Source organism: Danio rerio, chromosome 6 (genome assembly GCF_049306965.1).
Source record: "Danio rerio strain Tuebingen ecotype United States chromosome 6, GRCz12tu, whole genome shotgun sequence".
Taxonomy (NCBI): domain Eukaryota; kingdom Metazoa; phylum Chordata; class Actinopteri; order Cypriniformes; family Danionidae; genus Danio; species Danio rerio.
In genome coordinates, this window is record NC_133181.1 from 7,389,434 (window position 1) to 7,401,468 (window position 12,035).

The 12,035-nt window shown below is 35.8% G+C and overlaps 1 protein-coding gene across 5 annotated transcripts in view; it reads right to left on the reverse strand.

The window, feature by feature from the left end:
* Positions 1-3,495: 3,495 nt before the first annotated feature.
* Positions 3,496-12,035, reverse strand: part of cep170ab (centrosomal protein 170Ab) — a 31,642-nt gene continuing 23,102 nt past the window's right edge. For 3 of the 5 annotated variants that reach the window (XM_073953595.1, XM_073953594.1, XM_068218280.2), the window contains exons 18-19: positions 10,856-10,907; positions 3,496-6,609 (exon numbers count right to left, since the gene is read on the reverse strand). In XM_073953595.1, the coding sequence (XP_073809696.1) occupies positions 6,371-6,609; positions 10,856-10,907 (291 nt within the window). In that variant the 3' untranslated portion in view covers positions 3,496-6,370. The remainder of the gene's footprint in view (positions 6,610-10,855; positions 10,908-12,035) is intronic. The other 2 variants (XR_012407595.1, XR_012407596.1) reach the window with 1 other exon arrangement.

The window sequence follows — 12,035 nt, forward strand, 5'->3', positions numbered from 1 at the left end:
ACGTTGGGAGGAAACCGGGGAACCCAGGGAAAACCCACGCGGACACGGAGAGAACATGCAAATTCTGCACAGAAATGCCAGATGGCCCAGTGAGGACGCGTCGCCATTGGAATTCTTGCAACAATGCTAGTTACTGGGCTGTCATGCCGCCCATTCTGGATAAAGGAAGAAGGGGAGGAGAAGAGTTTCTTCCAGATAAAGAGAGTTGTAAAAAGGAAATACACCTCAGATCTTGAAAATAAAATAAAATGTTTTAAATTGAACATTAGAATTGTGACTCCAACATGCATTTCCAAAATTGCATTTTCAGTCATGGATGCATGCTTTGAGAGCCTTCCTGACTGAATGAATAAAATAAGCATTTTCCAACAAGGCAATCCGGGGTGCTGAAATATAATTGGCTAAACTGGCACTGGGCGGGTTAAAAGACTCAAAACACTGACAGACGTTCCAGCACGTAACACACATTTCCAAAGCAGACAATCTGACTTCAGCATTGTTTTTCAGATCAAGGTCATAATAGTTTTGGATTTTTCATTAGTTATAGTTTCTATTTGGTTTTGACTTTTTGTTTTTACAAATTCAGTTAGTTTTAATTAGTTTTTAGAGGAAGATTTACTAGTTTTATTAGTTTCTATATTTTGAAATTATTTAGTTTTAGTTTAGTTTTTAGTTTCAGTGTTCATTTTAGTTTTTTTTTTTTCTAAATATTGATGTTTGTTAGTTGCAAGATTCAAAATTATCAGAATAAATATTGTGCAATAAAACTCAGCCATACATTTTTTGAAACATGAATTCAGAGGACACATGAACACTATTATCTAGCAATACTATCTACCCATCCTTAAATTGAAATATAACAGCCCACAAGATAGCAGCCTTAAGTACAATATGTGTGCAAAGGCTGTTTCTGAGGATAGATTAACAGTAGTGATGGGAAGTTCAGATCTTTAACATTATGTAGTCTCTCAACAATTTGTAGCCAGCAATGGTAATTTCAGTCAGTTAAAACATCACCATGACCTGAAAAATGTCTTAGAGTAACGTTTTGCCACCCAACTGAAGAATGATTCACTTATTTAAATTCCATTACGATTTTCTGTTACGAAATACACTTACGTTTTTCACCAGATCCTCATTTAAGCCCTCGGTTTACCCACGCTGCAGTTATTCAAGTTTAGCTGAGTCACAGCAGGCTGTCATGTACTGTTTGTGTTTGGTTCACTGAATCGCGCATGCGCAGTATTATCGGTTAACCGCTTCTCAAATTTGATCTTAGTGTAATGTTACTCTTCTAATAACTGAATAAAAGTATACATTGGATAATTTAGTCAGAGTCAGAGAGTTAATAGAGTCAGAGGGGGTATTAGGCTTGTTAAAAAGTAAGTCGTTTGTGGATAAGTGCTTACTGGTGACGCAAATCATTCCAAATGATTCAGTTACTTAGTTAAAACGAAAGAGGTTTTTGCTATAATTTTAGTTAGTTTCAGTTTGTTTTGTATGTACACAATACACTTTCAGTTAGTTCTAGTTTTTTTTAAACTGTCGTTTTTATTTTCATTTCAGTTTATAAGAAAGCAAGTCAGCGCCTCTATCTCCTCCGCAAATTGAGAAGTTTTAATGTTAGTACACAGACTTTAAACTTGGCATATAGATCACTTATAGAGAGTGTTCTCACATATAATATTGTTTCATGGTTTGGTAACACAACACTTAAACAGAAAAAGAAATTAGCGCAAATTATCAATCAGGCAAATAAGATAACTGGTCACAAACAGCATTCATTGCAGATTTTGTTTGACTCTTTTATGAAAAAAAGAGCAGTTGTGATTTTTAAAGATAATACACATCCCCTTCACTCAGCATTTGAATTGCTACCATCAGGACGCAGGTTTAGAATTCCTAAAGCACGAAGAAATGCCTATAAAAAGTCATTTATCCCAATGGCAGTTGTTGTTCTAAACCGGATCAATGTTTGTAGTGAATGAGGTGGTTACCAAGTATGATTTGCATTATTGTGTATGGGGCTTATTTGGTTTTTAAACTTTTAACTGATGTTGTTGTGTTGATAAGTGTTATTGTGTCGTTGTTGTATGTTTGTAATTGTTGTCCTAAATCCAGTGTTGAAGAAAAATTTCCTTTCTGTGTCAAGCAGAACGGACAATAAAGTTTAAACTTTAACGACAATTATTTAAAATTTTAGTTTTCGTTTTTTGTTCATTGTTGAACTATAAAAATCTTGTTTCAGATAAACAATAATGTTCACGTTGCATGTTTTGGCAAACATATTATGATATTTTTATGCTTTAGAAGATTTAAAAACCACATACAGCGCCTTTAACTTGTAATCGTGTAATCCACAATAAAGTAACTACAAGTATTTAAGTAAAAATACTTGATTTTTTTGGAATCTGATTACTTTACACATAATCTGTGTGTAATAAACTGTTAATAAGCTCAAGCATTCAGGGATATGAAAATTCTTTATTAAATCCATTAGTTGTACATTCATGTGTAAACACCACTGGTATGAGGCAGACAGAAGCTAACAGGAGAGAAAGTTTGCATGCTCCCTAAATAACCAGCTGGCCTGCAAAGATGTTTTTTCCTATGAAATGAGCCACTTTTCAATCTGTCAAATCCATGATCACAACACTCATTTGAACAGGTCGATACATTGGCATGTGCAAAACAACATGATGATTATCATCTGATTATGGCCTTGATAATGGGCACTTCGTGACACAAACAAGCTTCCAGGCCATTCTATTGACTATCACATGGCAGAGACGACTTGAATAATCGTAACTGGTTATTATATATTTCAATATATGAAAAGAGTATTGGTGGAAAACGGGAACAGTACCACAGCGGTTTTATAATCAGTACTTGCAGAGGAATGTTCAATAATTACTGTAAATCTATGAAAGATGATTAAGGTGCTACAAGGTAAATTGAAAGACTGGTTCAACAAACATGGCTCGGCTTTTATTCTTCACATATTGGTCATTTATTAGACTGTGAAAGAAGGAGCATTAAAAAAGTATCAAATTGTTTTGCTTTGTCCTAACATGTCAGCACTCTTATAAAACACAAAGTCATTACAGTGAAGCAAAATCTTATTGTCTTTTTAGATCATTTTCAGTTAGTCAGCCCCAATGTCTGAAGTGTTAGTAACACTGTAAGGGTATTACATATTTGGCAGAGATTTGCTTTTAATTGTTTTGACATATATATATATATATATATATATATATATATATATATATATATATATATATATATATATATATATATATATATATATATATATATATATATATATATATTTCAAATATTTACTTTTTTGGTTCACTGCTTTGCAAACAGGGTCTATAATAAAAAAAAAAGTAAAATCAGAGATCTCACTAGCAAAATACAACTGACAATGTTACTAATTATGAAGTATTATTTTTATTTTAGACTTTACTGTTTAAAGCTTCAGGATCAGTTAGATTTTTCTTCAAAGAAAGGAATGGGGAAAGGACACATTAATTTAATTCAAAATCACATAGTAGATGAAAAAATTTTTTTTTAATATTCATTCATACACTACCTGACAAATAGTCTTGTCACCTATCCTTGTTTTAGGAACAACAAATAATAACTTGACTACCAGTTGATCATTTGGTATCAGAAGTGGCTTATATGAAAGGCAAAGGCCTCTAGATTACACTTATTTACCAAAGTAAAATTTGATCATACCTTGATTTTTAATTATTTAATTAGGACAGTAAGGTCTGACTTTGCTTAGACAAAAGTCTTGCGACTTAACAGAAACAATGTACAGTATAGAATATAAAATCATGGTGCAGTGTAAAAAGAATGAATATTTTTTATGACTCCCATGAGCTTGGGGGACTGTTTAATAAAAAAAAAAACACTACCCAACACTGACAATATTATTCTTGTGTCTCGATGATCATAATTATGAGACATGTTCCTGGATTATCATCTTTGTTGATCCTGGAACAACATTCCAATCGACCAATCAAAATTGAGGGATATGTTTACAGTTTATGTTAAGTTATGTTATGTTAAGTTAAGGCTTACGGTTAGGTTTATGCACCTCTAGATGATTGTTATCCAACTATTATTTCCCTCTGATTTTGGAAATATTTTACAGTTATGGTTGGGTTTAGAGGTAGGGAATAGGTATGGATTACATTTTTAAACAAAAAATGATGTTCCAGGATCAACATAGATGTTAATCCAGAATCGCATCGTACTTGGCAAAATCATGACGTGCGTCAAAATCAGGCTGATATCGTGCGGTCAATCCCTAAACTCCTAAACAATATGGGAATATTTAGATATGTAGTCATTGCATATTCCAGTCAAACAAAATTGTGCCATTTTATTTATTTTTTGCTGATCTAATTTTGGTGCTTTAACATGAGAAATATTCCACATATGTGTCTCCACATGGAGTTTTGGAAAACGAAAACAACTCTATGCATCCCAGATAAACTTATGATAGAAAACTCTCGTACTGAGGTAAAAGTTGTCAGACATGTTGTAATGTATTTAATGTAAAAAAAACAAACATATTATCAAGCCAGGCTCATTCTGATTATGTACCCCTATATATATTTCTGGAGAGCGCACAATATGTCCCAGGAGCTACGTTTTTTGCAGTTTTTGTTTTGGCGAATCCACCAGAGGCCGCTGTGTACGCTTTTTGAGATCTCAAATTTCTTCTGCGAATGTCATTCATGCCTGCTGTTCTTACGTAAATGCACCAGAGGCTGCTGTCGACTGACTGATCGGCTGACCCAACGTTCTCCTTCTCTACACCCAATCCAGTAGCAGCGCAAACTTAACTGTACAAAACTGGATGAAAGTGAAGAGCGAGGGGTTGTGGATGTTGTTGTCGCGGATAAAAGTGAAGAGCGGAGGGGGGTGGTATCTCCATGCTGCCCCTAGCAAGATGCTGACATTTGTACCGCCCTTTTGCGGACTAAAATGAAGAGCAGGGGGGATGTGTCTCCATGGCGCCCCTAGCAAGACACGGATGTTCGCACCACATTTTTGTGGATGAAAGTGATGAGCGGGGGGTGGTGGTGGTGGTAGAGAGGGGAGTGTCGAGGGGGCTGTGGGTGGGGGTTTAAAAACCTAAATGTTAAAGGTGGGGATGCACCTAGCAAAATGTCCACATTGCCCATGACGAAATCCGTCACTGACCCAACCAATAGTGTTTTCAAAATCGTAGATTGACCGACCCACTTCCCTAAATCAAATTGACAGTGTTTTCAAAAGCAATACAGAAAACAACAAGCCCTTATGGCCACCTAAATTTTACTACATTCTCACCCTGTTATTTACATGTTTATTTAATATTTTTGGCTTCTGTTTTAGTTTTACCTGCTTTCTGGAACCGTTCTTCACCGGACTTGAACCTTGTCATCGCTGTCATCTCGGCTTTGCATCTCAAGTCCACTGACGTATGTGGCAAGTCACTGGACAAACCAGTAATAGTGGAAAAGCCATCCATAGGACAGTAAGCAGTCAGCTGGTAAGTGCGCAAAGGAACAGCTTCATACCGCCCTGTAGCGTTCATTTCAAAGAAGAAATGCAGCCATACATACCTCTGGCTACATAATTTGCAATCTCCAGAAATATATAAAGGCCTACATTTTTAGAATGAGCCTATGTTGCATATTATGTTGCCATTCCGATTTGAAATACCAGCGAACTAGAGAGTGTTAAAGGGATAGCTCACCTAATTAAGTATAAATTCTCTCATCTTTCATTTGTAACACAAAAGAAGATATTTTAAAAAATGTTGGAAACCAGTGACTTCCATAGTGTTTGTTTTCCCTACAATGGATGTCAACGGGTACTGGTTTCCATCATTCTTTATAATATCAGACAGGTTTGTGACCATTGAAAGGTGAGTACATGATGGTGAAATATTCATATTTTGGTGAACTACCCCTTTTATTTTGAACCCTGTACATTATGCAATTAGTTTGGCTCTACACTTGATGATACACAGCAAGAAATCACATCTTATGTCTTTCAAACTTGACTTCCCGATCAAAAGTCATGTGCTCAATGTCTTTTTCCAGGCATATCTACAGTACTGGTGATTATAAAGACAAACTCTCACAATAATTAATGCTTATGACTGCAGGGTGTTACAGTTGATTGATATTTCAAAATATTTTCTTTAATTACTGAAAATATGTCCATGGATATACGTACTGTGTTTAAATGCAATGCCATATAGGAAGTTTTACAGCATACCTCACATTATTCACATAAAAGTCCTGTTCACTTGGCTTCAGGAATCCCGTGCAGGATGTCTGTGTAAACTGTTGGGAGTAAATCAGTTTTGATGGACAGTGTTCTGCTCTTTGCTCCGCTCCTGCAAGCCAAGATCTCGTTCTGCGACCTCTGAATATGCAGAAGGCAATGCGGTTATACTGGCCGATGCTTCTGCCGCCTGGTTGCCAGCTGGACCTTGTGAGCCCGGACTAACTCTGTTTTCAGCCATAAGTGGACTGGTCAAACCCAGATTGCTCAGAGCGTCCAATGTGCCATCAGGGTCCACCATGATATCAATAACTGCCAATTAAAAGAAAAATACATTATAAAATACAGTACAAAATACAAAACTATCTTCAGAAAAAAATTACCAAAACGGATATGCCATTAATTGACATGTTTATCTCACGTTTTAAGTGCTCATTTTTATGCTAGTGTAAATCCGCCGGTCCTACCCCACTCAACCCGCTCCAAGCTGGTATTGAACCTGCGACCTTCCGCAAGGGAGTCTGTAACAAGGAGGCTAAAGACCATGGCCTCTAGTGTCTATCGCTAGAGCTCCTTTAGAGGTCAGAGGAGTGAGGTTTACCTGCAAATAACTTACTAGCTGGCCTCCGTTACACTAGTACTGGTAATGTGTCTTCAAAATAAGAATATTATCATTTACAGCAGTGGTTCTCAAACTTTTTTCATCAAGTACCACCTCAGAATAAAAACTGTCTCTCCAACTACCACCATATTGAGCAGTATTGAAATACAGTAGCGTAGTAAGCCCAGTAAAGCTCTGTACAATTCAAAAATGAGGCAGATTAATTCCTATTATTAAGAATATTATTCTCAGCTACTTTAAACATTTAAACTTTTTGAACATTAATCCTGAACTGTGCTTACAGGTTAAACAAAAATAATTAAATAAAAAAGGTCAACATTTAAATTGAAATGTGCTTTTAAAAGTAATAAATGATAGTTTACTGTTCTTAAAAAGTAAAAAAAAAAAAACTCCTGCACTTGAATGTAAAGTATAAACACCTGTAAATATGGGCTATATGGGTAACACTTTACAATAAGGTTCAATAGTTAATGCATTTACTAGCATGAACTAATCATGAACAACACATGTACAGCATTTTTAAATCATAACTGAACATTTACAAATGCATTATGAACATCCAAGTCCATGCTTGTTGACATTAGTTAATGCACCATGAGTTAACATGAACTAACAATGAACTACTGTATTTTCATTAACTAACGTTAACTAACATGAACAAATACAGTAGTAAATGTATTGTTCATGGTTTGTTCATCTTAGTAAATGCATTAATTAACATCAACTAATGAACCTTATTGTAAAGTGTGACCGCTTTATGTCATCATATTTTTGTTATCATCGTTTTAAATATATGTATGTACATTTGACCAATTTGATTTCTCTGCGTACTACTACACTCTTAGAAAAAAAGGTACGCGAGCTGTCACTGGGGTGGTACAGTAGGTGAGAGTTCAAAGTGGCTATTAACGCCGCAGCGCCGCCGTTTGAAATAGGTGCCGCTCTGTTTTTAGTGTATGACCGCAGTTTGCGAATGAGCCGCCAGGGGGCGCAAAGGGACGGGATGCGAACGGACAGAGATAGCCCATACAGCAGCTTTAAATATGCTACTGTGCTTGTAAATAATATTAAACAATAAGTCAAAGCATTATAATTCCTTCATTAATCATTTAAATATGTTAACTCGCTTTATTGTAAACTTTTTAAGTGCAAAGAGGATTCGTTTTGGAAAATAGAATTGAAGAAGTAAAAGACAACTAAAATGAAAGCACAAACATTTAGTACAAATAAGTAGTCTTAAATAAATAAATAAATAAATAAAGCAGCCTAAATATAGAAAGATGTTCAGTGTTTGCTATTTTGATAGGACTAAGACAAGACTTTTTAAAAGGTACAGATTTGTACCTAAAAGGTCCATATTATTACCTTTAAGGGTTCATAATAGTACCTAAAAATTTTAAGAGGAACACTTTTGTACTTTTTAGGTACTAAAATGTACCTAAGGTATTAATATGGACCTTTTAGGTACAAATGTGTATCTTTTAAAAAGGTACCACACTAGTGACAGCTCGCAAACCTTTATTTCTGAGAGTGTAGAAGTAAGCCCGCGCACCACTAGTGGTACACGTACCACAGTTTGAGAACCACAGATTTAGAGCATTTATATGCAGAACATGAGGAGGTCAGTGTATCATTTTCCATGTTTTCAGATGCTAAAGAGATAGTTCACCCAAAATTCTGTCAAAATTTACTCATTCTCCACTTGTTTCAAACCTGTTTGGGTTTCTGTTGAACACAAAGGATGATATATTAAAAAATGCTGGAAAAAAAAAACAGCCATTGACGTGGTATATTTTGATCCTAGCTTCATTTTCCATTCTGCAGAATATCTTGACATTCATAAAGGTGTAGATGTCAGGGTTCTGCCACTCCGGTCTTGTAAATTCTTGTTTTGGTGGCAGAGTCAAGACACTAGTTCTGTCTTGTCATGTATGTTGTGCTCGGCTCGAGTTTTCTTGGGTCAGCACTCCTTCTCTGTCATTGTGTGTCTCTGTTTGAGTGCTGTCGTGAGCGAGCAAAGGCCATACGCACTCCCTCTTGATGCGGGCGTTCGGAGTGTAGGACGCGCACTTTTGTACTCGTGTTTGTGTTTGTTCTGTCGGCGTTGCGCTGTTTCATTCTCAGCGTCTCAGTCTAGTTGGTTTCGGTTGGCACTGAGATGAAACGTGCATTTCACATGTGTGAGTGCACGTTAGGTGTTTTCATTTATCGTATGCTCGTGTCTTGCGTCTGTTTATGTTGGTGTTGTCTAAGCACGTGGCTCTGTGTTTACATTGTGGCCGCATGCTTTAAGCTGCAGTCACACTGCACTTTTATCCCCATAGACTTACAATATTTAGATAATTATTTATCTTAAATAATGAGGGATTTTAAATTAAACATTTGCAGAAATAATTTAAGGCATCGGCTATTAAGATATGACTGTCTGCAAAATGTTGATTAATTGCTGTATGAAAATAAATCCCAAAAAAACAAATGAGATATTTTTCGTCAATACTATACATCCCAGCCACCAAGTCAACTAATGGAAATCAATCATTCAGTCAATTAACAAACAAGCAATAAACCCTTGGATTTATACTCCAGAGACCTTGCAGGACAGTAATACTGTAGAGAACATTGTGTTTTTTTTTAAAGAGTCAAATAACATCATAAATTTTAAAGTCACAGAGTATCTTGAATCATTTTTGAATAGTAGTTCTTCTCAGGTCTTTAAATAATTTAATAAAAAAATACAAAAAACATGAACAAAGGGAGAAAAAAGACCAAAACAACTACAAATTTTCACAGTAAACTGACTATATTCATTCATTCATTTTCTTTTCGGCTTAGTCCCTTTATTAATCCGGGGTCGCCACAGCGGAATGAACCACCAACTTATCCAGCACATTTTTTTTCACGCAGCGCATGCCCTTCCAGCCGCAACCCATCTTTGGGAAACATCCACATACACTCATTCACTCTCATACACTACTGACAATTTAGCCTACCCAGTTACCCTGTACCACATGTCTTTGGACTGTGGGAGAAACCGGAGCACCCGGAGGAAACCCACGCGAACGCAGGGAGAACATGCAAACTCCACACAGAAACGCCAACTGACCCAGCGGAGGCTCGAACCAGCGACCTTCTTGCTGTGAGGCGACAGCACTACCTACTGCGCCAACCACTGACTATATTTATAAAAAAAAAAGACAAACGCCCACTAAACACATACATATTTAGACTACTCTTCTGATCTTTATGGTCAGTAACTTTGTTTTAAAATAAAATTCTATATTTATTTAGCAAGGATGCTTTAACTTGATAAAAAGAGACGTCAAAGACATTCATAATGTTAATTCTGAACTTTGAAATACGGTTAACACTGAAAACAATGAATAAATTATGATTTCCGAAGGATCATGTTGACACCAAGGACTTTTAAAGATTTATTCAGTTTCACTCTCACAGGAAAAAACATTGTTTTTTAATATATTCAAATTTATTATATTGTTCAAATAATATTTCACATTATTATTGTGTTTACTTTAAATAAATGCAGTCTTGATGAGTATGAGACTTCTTCCAAAAACCCAAGCTAGCGTATTAAAAGTATTAAATTGTTAAACAGGTTTGAAATGTTCAGAAACTTTTTGGCTTGGTAATGGTGATATTCTCAAAACTGGAACAAGTGGCACGACTTTTAAAAACTGAACAGATTTTAAAGCACCAGGCAACTCAGACTTTGTAAACGGTCACAAAGAAAAACTGGGCACCACACACTAAATCTGAACATCACACATATCCATGCTTTAAAGCTTGCACTTTAAAAATAAATAAAGATAATAATAAATCCACTTCATGCTAGTTCAAAAAGTTGCATTAAAATGCTGCATGTTGCAAAGCAAACATTAAATCCATAACAACAGTCAAGAATATCTCAGTTCTGCTTACCGAGCAGCTGTCGCTCCACTCTCTTCAGATTCTGTAGTATGGAGGAAATCTCCTGAGGGTGATCAAATGAAAAAAAAAAAATGAATAAAAAGTGCCAAAACTTAGAAATGACCTTTACAGTTAATTTAATGAGAAATTAAGTCATGCTTTAAATAGGAAAGTTAACGAAACTCTGTAAAAAAATTTTATCTAGATGCTAAAGGGCTAATCTAATTCAGCAATTTATGCTACACTATGCTAAAAGTACCTACCCATATTAACTTAGAAAATAGCAACTTTTAATTTTCCGTCGGTCTTAGTAGCAATGTAACTACAGAAGAGTAAAGCTTTAGATAAGTAAATTATCATTACTCTTTGGTCATTTTAAAGTGATAAGCTAATGGTCTATTCTGATTCAATGATCTATGCTAAGCTATGCTAAAAGTTCCTACCCATATTGACTTAGAAAATTGCAACTTTTCATTTTCCATCAGTCTTAGTACGCAATGTAACTACAGAAAGTCAAGCTTTAGATAGGAAAATTATCATTACTCTTTGGTCATTCAAAAGTGATATGCTACCCTGCTGAAAAATCCAGCTTAAACCAGCCTAGGCTGGTTGGCTGGTTTTGGCTGGTCAACCAGGCTGGTTTTAGAGGGGTTTTGGCCACTTCCAGGCTGGTTTCCAGCCATTTCCAGCCTGGTCTTAGCTGGTTAGGCTGGGAGATGACCAGCTAAAACCAGCTAGACCAGCCTAGCAGGCTGGGAGCCCAGCCAAAACCAGCTATGTCCAGCTTAAACCAGGCTGGTTCAATGATCTGTGCTAAGCTAAGCTAAGCTAAGCTAAAAGTTCCTACCCATGTCGACTTAGAAAATAACTTTTCATTTCCGTATGCCTTTGTACACAACGTAACTACAGAAAAGTCGATCTTTAAATAAGTAATTTATCATTACGCTTCGTTTTAAAGCAATAAGCTAATGATCTAATCTTATCCATTGATCAATACTAAGCTACGCTAAAAGTTCCTACCCATAATGACTTAGAAAATAACAACGTTTTCCATCGGTCTTAGTACACACCGTAACTACAGACGAGTCAAGCTTTAGAGAAGTAAATTATCATTAATCTTTGGCCATTTTAAAGTGATATTCTAATAGTCTAATCTGATTCAATGATCTATGCTAAGCTAAGCTAAAAGTTC